The 13,989-nt window shown below is 40.9% G+C and overlaps 1 protein-coding gene across 1 annotated transcript in view; it reads left to right on the top strand.

Moving 5' to 3' along the window:
• The window catches only part of ZC3H6 (zinc finger CCCH-type containing 6), a 42,396-nt gene extending 30,133 nt beyond the window's left edge, over window positions 1–12,263 (top strand). Inside the window, exons 6-12 of the mRNA XM_016126101.2 lie at window positions 1,106–1,222; window positions 1,696–1,807; window positions 5,361–5,470; window positions 5,867–6,120; window positions 6,658–7,142; window positions 8,004–8,237; window positions 10,102–12,263. Of these exons, the coding sequence (XP_015981587.2) occupies window positions 1,106–1,222; window positions 1,696–1,807; window positions 5,361–5,470; window positions 5,867–6,120; window positions 6,658–7,142; window positions 8,004–8,237; window positions 10,102–11,576 (2,787 nt within the window). The 3' untranslated portion in view covers window positions 11,577–12,263. The remainder of the gene's footprint in view (window positions 1–1,105; window positions 1,223–1,695; window positions 1,808–5,360; window positions 5,471–5,866; window positions 6,121–6,657; window positions 7,143–8,003; window positions 8,238–10,101) is intronic.
• Window positions 12,264–13,989: the final 1,726 nt, after the last annotated feature.

Genomic DNA, 13,989 nt, shown 5'->3' with positions numbered 1-13,989 from the left:
GTGGTGTTGTTTCAATGTCCGGTGGGTTCTGCTTTGTTCTCCGTCCTATGGCAGATTGAGGGAGAAGGGAACACTGGGATCAAATTGGAAGAGCAAGCGTCCCCTGTGCAGCTCTAGTGTGCCAGGCGCGTGCCTGCTGGGTGCATGAAGAACAAATGGTACTCCATGGGGCTAGGACACGGGGTGGGAACACTGCCCAGTACTAGACTTGGTGACTGAGGACCAAGGGGGACAAGCAGGCTGTGAAATTTTCCTCTTAATTTTTTTTTTTAATTTAAAAGGTAAAAGTAATATATCCTCCATGGGGATTTTTTCCCCCTAAAGAAAGTATAAAATAACCACACCTACAAAAAAACTCTAATTTTTAAGAGATGCATCTAGAGACATACACTGTTAAGTGTGGGGATATATTCTTTTGAGTCTTTTTGAAAATTTGTATTATAAAATGGGGATCAGTAAAGTTCACTTAGTAAAGTATCTTATACATTTTTAATGTCCCAAAATTGTCTTTCCATCCCATGACTTTTAATAACTGTATAATATTCTACCACCCAAATGTGTCACTTGTTTGACTAGTCTCCTAGTCTGGGGTCTGTGGAGTCTTTCCAGGTTTTTCATTTGTTTAGTGTTTTGGGTTTTTTTTTAAACTATGTAAGTAATGCTGCAGTAGTTATTTTTATGAATAAATATTTGTGTGCCTCCCCGATAATTCCTTAAGAATAATCCTAAAAAGTACAAATTCTGTGTCATATAATATGGATATTTTAAATCTTTCATATCTATCAACAGTACACAAGAGTGCATATTTTATTGTTCTTTGCCAAAATTGAGTATTATTGTTCATTATCTAGCTTTTCATAATTTTATTTTAAATGTAGTTATGCATCCTCATTAAAATAGAAATAGGGTTCTTTGCAACCACTAGTAGCAATAAGCAGTTTACTAGAAACAAATCTCCCTACAAATAAATGAATAGCCTCAGAATGTCCAGTTTTGACCATTTGGAATAGTTGCTTTGTCCCACTTTCCAGGTCCATTTGACGGTGTATTTTAATACTTATTTAATGTTTCATATGTTGCATTTAAATGAAACTTTTTCTTGCAGTATAATAAACCAGGGAAAAAATGGAAGGTTATGACTCAGGAATTTATTAATCAGCACACAGTGGAACACAAAGGAAAACAAATCTGTAAATACTTCCTGGAAGGGAGATGCATTAAGGTAAAGTCATGTGTCTTGCATGGAAATACTGTACACCAGAACTCATTTAATTATATTCTGGGACAACAATATAATTTGTAGAAATTGAGTTTTTGTTTTTGTTTTTTTTTTTTAACAAATGCAATACTGACTATGTGGTACATCCTGTTAGGAATGGATTACTAATATTAAGTGTTTTAGTCTTTATTGTCCCCATTGTAAACGTGGCCACACCAAGGGGTTAAATAAGTCCCCACAGTAGCTCAACTGGACATGGTGAGTGAAGGAGGACCTAGGGGAGGGTCCTGTGAGGTGACCTCACTACGCTGCCTCTGCACAGAGCCATGCCCAGCATCTTGGCCACAGACTCTAACGAATGTTTGAATTATTATTAGCTCATCATTTAGCTCATAATCAACCATAGTTACACTGTGAAATGCCACAGAGAACATTCAGTGATTTTTTTTCTTCCTTCCTTTTCTTTTTGTGAACAGGGAGATCAATGTAAATTTGATCACGATGCAGAGTTGGAGAAGAGAAAAGAGATCTGCAAATTTTATTTACAAGGATATTGTACCAAAGGAGAGAACTGCATTTATATGCATAATATCCTTTATTGGAAATATGTTAACCAAATATTAACGTTTGAAAACATCATTGAAGGTTTTAAAAATCATAAGTACAACCTAGAAAGCCTAGTTTGTTTTTAAATTAAAATAGCACATTATATCAACCAGGTCAAGTCAGCCTTTGTACTTCCAAAGGGCAAACTGAGTTTTATTCTTTAGGGAAATGAAATAACTTCCCTTTGGAAAAAAATCTATGAAATAAAGGTACTTTATATTTATTTAATATATTTAGCTTATAAGTATTTCAGGAGACTGTGCTTCCTGAAAGAATAGTTGGCACAATATTTATTTTACGACTTAATTATTTTACTTAGGTTCATAAGTAATAAATTGTCAATGTTGAATATTATAAAACCAAAATCTCATTAAATCTTACCCCCCGCCACACTTGATGATAAACACTGTATATTCTTTCTTAGGAAATCTGTACATCTTAAGTACTCTCGCTCCCACTCAAATTGATACCTCACTATATGTCTGTAGTCCTTTAAAAATATGTACATAATGTATCTTTCTATATGAATCTCCCACCCCCAAATATCTAGCTGGTTACTAACTACCATTCATGACTAATGGAGCCTCCCCTTGCCCCCCGCACTGATCTGAAACTCCATCTTTATCATGAAGAAATGTTATATGTACATTTTTGTTCCAGACTTTGTGTTTGGCTCTGTGGGTCTGTTTGCCCTCATGTCTGTGTTGCTTTGCTGTGATCGTTTCTGTCTCACCAGCACATTGTGATACTTGGAAGATTCTCACATTTGTTTTTCCAGATACATTATATAATAGTCTTGTCTAGTTCGAAAAAATAATATAAAAAAGAAGGTAAAAAAATATCCCTGTAGCCATAGACCTAATGTAAAAACGAAACCATACAAATACTGGAGGAGTACATAGGTGGGTTTTTCTATAACTTTTCCAAATATGACTTAAAATCCAGAAGCAAAAAGGAAAAGACTGAAAATTTGACTAAAAAAATCTTAAAATTTGCATAACAAAAATATGTCACAAGCAAAGTAAAAGGTAAATAATAAAATGGGAAAAGTTGTTTGCAACGTATATCACTTACAGAGAGATAACAGCTTAATGTATGAGTTTCTAAAAATTGAGAAGAAAAATGGGACAAAAGATAGAGATGATTCACAAAAAGAGAAATGCAGATGGCCCTAAAACATATAAAAAGATGCTCAATCCTACTCATAATAAGATAAATGCAATTTAATTGATGCCCAGAGATTCCATTTGCAGCTATCAGATTTGCAGAAATTCAGAAAAATTTAAATATGACAGCAAAATTTGTTAGCAGTGCTGTGAAAAAGTAGATACACTCAGACCTTGTTGGCGGGAATGCAAAAGGCTGCACCCTGGTGGAGGGAGCTTGGCAGTGTCTAGCAGAAGCACACAATCCTACCATTTGCAAATTCTGATGAATCAATGGGTCTGGGCAGCATTAAGGACAGCTGCTAAAATCATCAGGTGAAACGTCAGTGAGAAACTTTATAATTGATGAATTGAACTGATGACACCTGCACCAACTGATCAGCCTCAGCACTAAAAAAACAACCAGACATTAAACACCTCTAACATGGTGCAGTAGTAAGGAGTGTTCAACATCTATGAAAATATTAAAATTAACAAAAATGATAGGAAAGTAGAAGGGTAGGGAACTTCCTATGGGTCAGTAAAGGGACTTGAGAGAGATGTTAGCTAGATGCCATTTGTGGGTTGTGTGTGGCCCCTGATGTGAACAAGGCATTATAAAAAGACACTTTTTGGAAATGGCCTGAGAAATTTGTATATTGACAGAGTAATAGGTAAAATGTATGTATTAATTTTTCAGGTTGATGTTAAGGTTGTTTTTGTTAAAATTATTCCTTATCTGTTTGTAATAAATACCAAAATATTTACAGGTTAAATGTATTTGGGATGTGCTTTGCAACATCCACGTGTCTTTCAAGGGGAGTTGTGAGGAGAGTGTCGCAGAATTGTCAGGCAATGAACATTGTTGAGCTCAGGTAGCCCACATGAGGGAGGGAGTTCACTGTGTTATTTGCTCTGCTTTGCTCTGACTTTTTTAAAAACCCTGAGTAATCTCACTTTTCAGGAATAGCCATGCTAATGACATGGCTTAAAGTCTTTCAGGTAATGTCCAATGCTAGGAGGCGAATGTATGAGGGGATGTGTACATGTGTACCTATTTCTACACACAATTCTTTATAAAAATGTGATCCAGCCAGGACTATGAAATTATATATTTTTATTTAACTTTATATCTTTAATTTATATAGTCTGTTTTAATATATGAGGTGCAGTAAGAAGCTTGTTTTTTTTTTCTCCCAAATGATTAACTCAGTGTCTCATTTTCACTGATTAAAATGTCATCATGAACAGAAGAGCCTGAATTTCCTGGGCACACAGTTTTGCCTCTAGGCCTGTTACACTAGGTGCGTCTGACCATTCCTCTTTGTAAGAGTATGTTTGATATTTAGTAGGGCAGAGAATCCTTCTTTCTTCATCAACATGTTTTAAAGTAGAAGGTAGGGGACCTCCTATAGGTCAGTAAAGGGACTTGAGAGAGATTCAGGAAAAAGAAAAAATATTTTTTCAGATGTGATGTATTTCTTTAAAAATTAGACACCTTATTGAACTTTTTTGAAAGCTTTCAGTCTGTTGTTTTTTTCCCTCAGAGTCATACCATCAGTAAATAATAATAATTTATACTTCCTATTTAATTTTAATTGTATTGGCTACACGTCCAGAATAGTGTTAAATAATAGTGGTCGTGGCAGATTATAATACACGCTTTGACAATAACACACTTGCTTGGGCTTGTGGCTGTAGTTTTTTTAAAATCAAGTTACATATAGTCTTATTTTGCTAAGAGTTTTTTAAATCACAAGAGGATTTTGAGTTTTCTCAGTTGCCTTTTGCAGTTGCTAAGAAGATTATATGATTTTCCTCTTTTGACCTTATAAGTGTGATGATTACAGTAATAAAGCTCCTAAAACCACCCAGGAAATCCCTAAACATACACCACCTGAAAATGGTGTATTTGTCACTGTGCTTCTAGGTTTAATATTTTCTTTAGAATTTTGTCTCTAAAACCTTAAGTAAAATTAGTCAGTAGCTCCTAAAATGGGGTTATCATGCATGATGTACCAAGCCTATCATTTTCTTCATAGATGTAAGCACTTGTTATACTTATTTGTTCTGTATAGTATTTTATTTCATTGTGGAAAGTTATAGGGTTTTCATAGTTAAATACTATATAGTATTTACTATAACCATTATAAATATTTTTTCTTTAAAAGGTTTTCTAGTTTTAATAGAGTAAGAGATTTAAAATTTTTCTGAATATTTTGCTATATAACTAAGATATTTGATCTTGAAATAAATTATCTGATGTAATGATAGGAAATTCAGTACAGGTTATAGCAATACAATTTTGTGGATTTAACAGAGTTATGTTTTTTGGTTTAAAATATTAGAGTTCGATTTTGTTTGGTCTGTTCCTTAATAATTTTATTTACATGAATTTCCGTGCAAGTTTTATCACAGTGGAGCAAAATGTTACCAAGGAGACAATTGTAAATTTTCACATGATGATCTTACTAAAGAAACGAGGAAACTTTTGGACAAAGTGAGTGATCCCTCTGCATCTCCATTACTTGTTAGCTCTCTACAGAGTCAGTTGCCTTGAATCATAGTTTCTAAATCTTATTTTATCAAACGGCTGAGCAGTCAAGGACTCGTCATTTAATGTTTCATTAATACAGTGTATTAGAAAAGCAGAAATATCAGGCTGAGAATTGAGAATCTTTTATTCAACTTGTGACGTTAGAAAGCTAATTTGCTTTAAGAAATATCTTATACGTCTTTGAGCCTCATGCTCTTGATCAAAACTGAGTTAGCTGTCTATGATCCCTTTCAACTTACGTTTTAATGTTAAAGAAGCCAGTTGGCCGAAGTCTTCACAGCTTTGGATATGGGGAAGAAAGTGTGCTCTAACATAGTCACCCTTGCCCATTGCATGCAGGTGTTGAAGGCGGAGGAGGGGCGCGCAAGCGAGGACGAACGCGAGCTGGCAGAGCTCCGCAGGCGCGGAATAGCCCCTCTGCCCAAGCCACCCCCTGGCGTGGGGCTCCTGCCCACCCCGGCTGAGCACGGCCCCTGCGCCGACCCCGACGACGACTTCCAGACCGAGCTCTCAGAGGATTTCAAGAAAATTCCATCTCTCTTTGAAATAGTTGTAAAGCCCACTGTGGATTTAGCACATAAAATTGGGAAGAAGTAAGTTATGGTTTTCACAAACAGCGGCACTTTGTCCCCTTGAGATTGTCCTTAGGGAACAAACTTGCGCCCACATTACTCTGGTCTTTAAGTTTCATGGAGACAGCAGCGATCTGGCACTGCCATCACCTTCTCACTTCCCGGTCCCCGCCTCTGCCCCACCACGGCCATTGCTTCATCTCGGGACCCCTAACACCACCCTAGATGGCAGCTCTAGGAGAGCCCCCAAAACACTCATCCTCTGGGTGGTAGGGTTGGAGGGGATTCTTACCCATCTTTGCCCTTTTCTGTGTTTTTCAGTGTTGTAATGAGTAACTTTTAGAACAGCTGAGAATAGCAGCAGTCAAGAAAACAGCTAAAAGGGAGGCAGGCACGGGTGCTTAGCGTTTTCTTATAGGGCACCCAGAGACACTGCTGCGTAGAAACAGGAGTCTGCTCTGACTGAGAAAAACACAAGCAACCAGTGTATCTAGAAATGTGGAGCTCTTGTTTGCCTCTCTCCTTGGCACTAAGAAATGGTATCCTTTCCATCCGCAGGCCACCAGCATTTTATAGCAGTGCCTCACCACCAGCTCCACAATTTCAGGAAGGCAGCCCTCACCCTCAGCATATCTGTAGTTCTGGGTCCAGTCCAGGCCCTGGGCCTACTGTGTCACAGGGACACAAGAGCCCTGTGGCGCACCCAGGCTCCCCTGGACATCATCCGTGTGCCAGATGGAGCCCACCTTTGCCGCCTGGCCCACCTGGACTTGGGGGACCTCACAGCCAAGCCGGAATCCTCGTTCAGCCAGAGGCGCCTTTGACAGCGCCGGGTCTGTGTGGTGCTTACCAGGGCCCGGGCCTTACAGAGCGCATGGCAAACGTGCCAGGGGAGAACCACCGCGCCCCGTCCCACACGCAAGGGCCCAGTGAGGGGCCGCCCAGTGCAGGCTTCGAGCCCCTGCAGAGCCCCGCTGAGTTCTATGAAGGCTGCCACCCGCATGGCACAGCGCAGGGTCTGCATACGCCCGGCAACTCCAGCGGTGAGTTTACCTCTGGAAGCAGCCTGGTCCTGATTTAAAGTATTGAGTCCTACTTGTCATTGAAAATATGGTAAGAGTGTATGTTTTAAATGAAGCAAGGTAAAATGTGATGAAATCAAGACCTTAAAATATGTTTTAAATTTAGCCAAACATTTGTAATAGTAGCACGTTAGATAATTTCTTAACCCATTTCCCATTTAGAAAAAAAAAAGTGCCACTTGCTGCCTGCGTTGATTTATTATTACATAGACGCTCTTTGAGGCTGAAGCAAATCTGAATGGTTTTCAATGTGAAATAAAATATAAAATGTTCTTGGAGTTATTCCTAAACAGAACTTGTCTCTAATCCTAAAGTAACAGAAGTGAACACATAAATAAAATTCATAAATGACTCTTCGGCTAACAGCTATTGGAGCACAATGTTAGTCTCATGGTAGGAATGCTACGTTTTCTAGGATCGGACATTTTCAGCCATTGGGAATTACTATTTTCATAAATGAAATACCATTACTGAAAACAGAAAGCTATAAATAGAATGATGGCATTTGTTTCCAGAGTCTATCACTATACTAGAGCAATGCAAAAGGAATAAGAAAAGAAAGATATTTCATGGTAGACACTGGGGGAGAGGCTAAGACTGTAATCTATGAGTTATCTTGGATTAAATGCTGCAGCCTCAAGCACCACAGGCGAGTGTTCTCAGGGCAAACGGAAAATGGGTTAAAATATGCATGCTCACACAGTAACTTGAAAATCAAATGTCACCATTATTAGAGCTTCAATTCCTAATAACTCAACATAGTTCTCTGTAGTGGGGTTTTGTGCTAAATCAGCACCTGTCTCTTCTGTGTTGTGTATATAGATGGGATGTGGCACAGTGACTTTGCCCGGCATCAGCCCCCAATTGTCCAAGGCTCACCTTCCGGTGGAAGTGGGTATGATGACAGCAGCAACATGACAGGCCCCCGCCCCCTGCCTGCACCAGGTCTCCCCGCTGCGGTGCAGAGAGCTCTTTTTGTCAGACTTACTCAGAAATACCAAGACGACGAGGAACTAAGCTTCACCCAGCCTCGGAGGGCACCAAGCAAGGAAGAAGGTGTGTCAGGTTAACCTTATGACGGCTTCTCACCCGTTTGGGTCTCTCAGCCCCTGAAATGGTCTTGACCAGGGTGAAGTCTGAGAACAGAGTTCTTCTGAACTGTCTTCTGTTTGTAGTCAGCCTCGTAGTGCCTGTCTTCTTGGAGTCGTGGCATCCAGGGCCATGGGCACCTTGGCAGTCAGCTGCAGAGGTCGTGGGAAGGCCTGGATCCCAAGTGCCACGAGGCTGGGGCAGCAGACTGGTCACTAGGACGCCTTCTGGTTCAGGAACTTTGACTTTGACTTTTAGGCCCAGTTTGAGATGACTCAATTATTAGAGAAAGTTTTATGGGCATAGGCTGTGATGTCAGGTTCTGCCATATTATGACGGAACACAATTTTTGATATGGAGGATTATGTGGCGACACTAAATTGACCTGACCTGATTGTTTTGATAAATGGATGGCAATTAGGTAATTCAGTTAAGGAGAGAAAAGCCTGAAGCACCCATTTTATGAATTACAAAATCGATATGCTTGGCCACTTAAATTGTATGAATGGCATGCAAAACTAGGTAACAGTAGGTAACTACAAGCTATTATGTGAACATTATTTGTTATATTTTCATAGAAGGTAGTATTACTCTATGTTTATTTACCACCACAGGGAAGTGAGGAGTTCCTAATGAGTTATTCCCTGTGCAATTTATCTTTACTCCTTTAAGTGCTAAAACTTAATTTTACGAAACAGCCATTCAATGGTAATCTTGCTATGAAGTCTTACAGAGCTTTCGTAAACAAAATTAAAACTTTTCTAGATGATATAAATTTTATATTGTAATAGTAAACAATTGGGGATGCTTTATGAGGGTTATTTTCTCCATACAGAAAAGTCTTTACCAGGTAGGTTTTTTTATTTGTGTTTCTTTTTGTAAACTTTACTACCTTTACAAATCTTACCTGTCCTTTGATAAAAAGCTGCTAATGATCATTTCCTACCTAATACCTGCTTTCTGCTGGCCTGTCTCTGCCATCTGCTTCCCTTCTGTTCCACATTCATTCTCATTCCAAAAAGGATTTATTCACTTACAAGAGATATTGATATGAAAGTAAGAATAAAATAACATCTTACCTATTTGGGTCAGGTAGCAAAATCCTATGAGGAGTGAAGTTACTCTACAGAAATAGTCAAAGTGAGTCACAAGCCCACCTCTGGGCTTCTGGAAGCTAGACAAGAGGAAGAAGCCATCTTCCCAGGGAGACACTGAGACACCAGTAACACTTTGCCATTGTGACATAGTGTCCTATGTCTTTAGGATGTTAGCTTTGTTTGCTATTTCCAGTTTAAGGTTTGAATAGCTAGTATGTTCACAAAAGCCACACATCTGGAAGTGCAGAAAATTTGCCGGAGAGGCTCTGCCTGCCCCTTATTTGCTCCATTCCACTGCTTCCTAAACCATCGTGGTGGGTGTTTTGTATGCTTTCTAGATTTTTTTTTTTTAATCTCTCCCTCACTGTCCTGATAAATCCAGAGCATAAGAGTTCTTTGAATTAAAGAGACCCAAAACACTTTAGTATTTCTTTCCCAGAGTATCTCCCTCCTTGATCTGTCATGGCCAGTTGGAGCAAAAGCCCCAACTGTCTATGCTTTGAGGACACCGCCCTGTCCTAATGTCATAGCTCCTCCTGTGTGGAGTGTAAAGACTGGCTCGATCACTCCCACACCACTTCTTACCTTATTCTGGGGCTGAAACTGGCATCTCTATGATACACTTTCTTGGAGTTAGACTGCACTTATTTCAGAAACAGTATGTGTTATTTAGTCTTACTTAAGGCCAGATGCAAATTATTCATTCTTTGTAACAAGTCTCTGTCTGCATTTAGATGACACCGTCAACTGGTACTCCAGTAGCGAGGAGGAAGAAGGAAGTGGCGTCAGGTCCATCCTGAAGACGTTACAGAAACAGACAGAAACTCTGAGGACCCGGCAGCAAGCCCCCTCGGAACTAGGCCTGCGTGCTGACCCAAGGCTCACTAAAGAGAAGAGCCAGGGGGGCCCAGCTGTGGACCCCCGCCTGAGGACTGTACCCAGGCCCGACAGTAGAAAGCCTTGTGAGGCTCCCGCCCAGGGCCTTAGGCTTGCGTGGGACCCCAGGAAACAGCGGGGGAGTGGGGGTGGGCACATAGGCTGCTCAGCTGGGCCAGCAAAGTGCGGTTCAGGTCACGCAGAGGCCAGCACCACAGTCACACACGGGAGAGGTGAGGAGGAAGAGGAGGACGCGGAGAGGGAGCTAAGAGAGAAGGCTTCCCTGATCCCACTGGACCCTGCCCCTGGGGCCATGCTCCAGGATCCAAGGTCGCAGCTGAGGCAGTTCAGTCACATCAAAATGGACATTGTCCTCAGCAGGCCTGCCTTCTCCAGGCACGTGGTGTGGGCCCCCGAAGACTTGCTCCCAGCTCCTCTACCGAAGCCTGACCCTGTGTCTTCCATCAGCTTACCGCTGCCCCCTCTGATAGCTGACCAGAGGCTCAGCAGGTTGTGGAGTGCAAAAGGAGATCTACATCCAGGCCCAGCACCCACGGAGTCAAAATCAGCAGCCAAAGCCACAATGAACACAACAAACAGAGACAGCTACCTGGAACCATTTGGGGACATGCACAGTCCAACAAGTAAGTTAGGAGACCCCAGACTGCACAAAAAGTGCGACCCCAGACTTCACAGACTACACAATGCGGTGTCTCAGCAAGCAGGCCTGAAGGAGTCCCATGCATCCCAAGGCACACTTCACTTAGCCAGGCTGGGTCCTGGTGCCTCACAGCCTTCCGGAGCAGGAACCAGCTGCAGTGGGCCCGGGGCTGGGCCTCCATACGCCCCTAAACTCACACCTTCCGCTGGCCTTCCACTGAGGACTCCAAGTCCAGTTCTCAGGGGCATAAGTTTGTATGACCCTAGGGAACAGGGTGCATCACCTCCACCAGAGCCAGCAGCAGGAAATGCAGAGAACCAGAGAGAAGGGGGTGGTTTAGAAAGTAGTGACAAAAATGAGCCTTCTTCTGGAGAAGAGATCCTGCTCCAGAAAAGCACTCCAGATGGGGAAGTCACTGTCGATGGGCCGGCCGACCCACAGGCAGATGATGTCCCCAGGAGCTCCTGTGCAGGCCAGGTCCCCGCCGTGCACAGTCTCCCCATCCAGGCATTGACAGGCTTAATTAGACCCCAGTACAGCGACCCACGACTGGCAAGGCAGCCGGGACAGCCAAGCCCCAGTCCTGACGATGACCCCAGTAGGGAGACAGATGACAAGTCTCTGAAAGAGGTTTTTAAAACTTTCGATCCAACTGCCTCACCGTTTTGCTAGCTATTGTGTAGTGACGCGGTTCTGTCCAGTCTCGTGGCCGTTGTAGTCCTCTGCTGTTTTGTAACTGGTTTACCTCTATAGTTTATTTATTTTTAAATTATAAACACTTTTCAGCTGCTAGCATCAGAACCACATGAAGTTATACCCTCTAAAGCCTGTGGTATTTTATACAATATTTTTATAACTTTAAGAGACTGCAGTAATTGACCTAGACACCCGCGTATCATGCTAGCTTCAGTCAGAGTGCGTTTATTTAATTAAGCATCATGAACTCTGCGCCCTGCCAAAACATGTGCCCGTTGTCCTCACGGTCACTGTTGGCATAGATGATGTCCACTTTTATATGGTTGTTTCAAGCAATATGATGTATGTTACTTCTGGGAACCAGTGTTTCGACCAGGATCCTCTACGTTTGTCAGCACGTAATTGTCTAACATATAGTGCTGACTGCGGGCTAGAATGTGAGATAAAGTAGAATGCAGAGCAGTTCACGTTTAAGGGCGTCACTTTTCTTAGTGTGGGCAATATTGGTGTAAATGAAGCATTTGAATGTCCTATCTTTTAAAAGTATTTTATTGTATCATAGAAGTTGGAGATATATAGATTGTTTTGCTAAAGTGAAAAATTCCCAAGTTCTCTGACATAACTTTCTAAATTTAATTTTTCATATTAAATAGTTATGAGTTACTGCTGTGTCACATTGTGATGCTTATGTTTCAGTGTTTTTTGTCTTTAGCAGCATAATTTATATGACTTTTTCAAATGATGTAGCTGCAGTAATTGTATTCTTCATGACCTTCGCAATTTTTAACAAAATTCTAAAAGATCCAGTGAGAATCTGTACATATCATTGCATTGATGATGTTTTAAATGTCCAGGTTCTATATTTTTTCTTAAATAGGAAGAAAACAGAGATGGTACAGCCAGCTGCCGTCGAAGACCCTTTTAGACCTCAGGGGACTGGTGCCCTACACCACAGGAAGGGCCCACGTCCCTGTAGTCTGGAAAGCTTCTGAATTGATTAGCAATTGTGTTTTCCTGAAAAATAATTTATATTCATTCTTGCATATCTATTGCCATATAAAATGATGGCAGCCCTATTTGCTTTACATATTACTTAAACTGGAAACTCGAGGCTGCACTGAAACTCATGTCTTGAAACAGAGGTTTATGACAGTGTTTGCTGATACCAATTCTGGTAAGTAACTTGAAAAGGAGTATTTTGTCATAATGAAAGTGCAGGGCAAAGTCCTTGGATGACAACAGCTGCCCTTGAGAAGTGGTAGTAAAAACACCAGGTGGTGGCTTCTATGGGAACTTGACGCTTGGAGCGTGTGTGGTTCCATGTTAGCGCCTACCCTCCCTCCCATTCACGTCCTCTCCCCTCAGCGTTTCCCTTGACTTTTTGGGTCCATGAGCAGCGGCTCTGCCCACATAAGAGGTTGGAACATCCAAGGGACTGTGAGTTCCTGCTGTTTACACCTGGGCTATATTGTTGCCTAAAATGGCTCTGGATAACATTCTGGGTTTTAAAAAATGCAGTTTAAAGCCACCATAGACAGTGTTTTCTGATTTGCTGTCCAAACTTCATTGTTAATCAAAAAGTCTCTAAGATGGATAAAAACTGACAGAAAAAAAGATAGCTATCTATCTATCTATCTATCTACCTGTCTCTGTTCAAGATCAGAATGGAACCGAAATTCTTAACATAATCTTTTTTTACTACCAAGAGAGATGTTAAGAGTAATTAAAAAGTTAAGGTTTAAAAACCATTGATACAAATTATAACATTCACTTACTCTTGATTCCCTGTTACATCAGCTAGTATCCTAGAGGCTATTTTATAAGGAAGTTTGGCCTTAGTTTCAAATTTAACAATATGTTTTATATGAAAATATTTTTTTATGTTTAAAATAGTGACTTCTATTTGTAAGGCTTTTCTTTAGCTTAGGGGATATTCTGTTACATCCTGGATTATTTTAATATTCTTTTTTTTTCTTTTACCGTTTTCTCACCAAAATTTAATAAGTAGTCATTTTCTCCAATGAGTAAGCTCCTCTTTAAGGTGAGTTGGTGTTTTCAGAACACATGTAATTCAATTTATTTACACTATCACACTGAAAAGTATAGTGTGTCCCTTGTGTTAGAAGCCAAACAGCCACAGACAGCAGGAGCAACTTGTGTCTGAAGGGTCTGCTCAGACTCTCGGTCGAGGTGTGACAGTTGTGGTTGGTGATAAGCTATATACCTGCCCACAAATGGGATGCATCAGGGTGTTGATGAGGGACCCAGGTGATCACAATTTGAATTGAGTAAGCACTTTCCTATTCCTGTTTAGTTTTTGCTCCAAACTCCTCTTTCTCTGGAGACTTCCCAGGGGGGACCGCCTCCTAAACCCTGAAAAGGAACCATG

This window comes from Rousettus aegyptiacus, unplaced genomic scaffold (genome assembly GCF_014176215.1).
Source record: "Rousettus aegyptiacus isolate mRouAeg1 unplaced genomic scaffold, mRouAeg1.p scaffold_m13_p_7, whole genome shotgun sequence".
Lineage (NCBI taxonomy): Eukaryota > Metazoa > Chordata > Mammalia > Chiroptera > Pteropodidae > Rousettus > Rousettus aegyptiacus.
The sequence above is the reverse complement of the archived record's forward strand: the minus strand, read 5'-3'. Positions and strand labels throughout refer to the sequence as shown.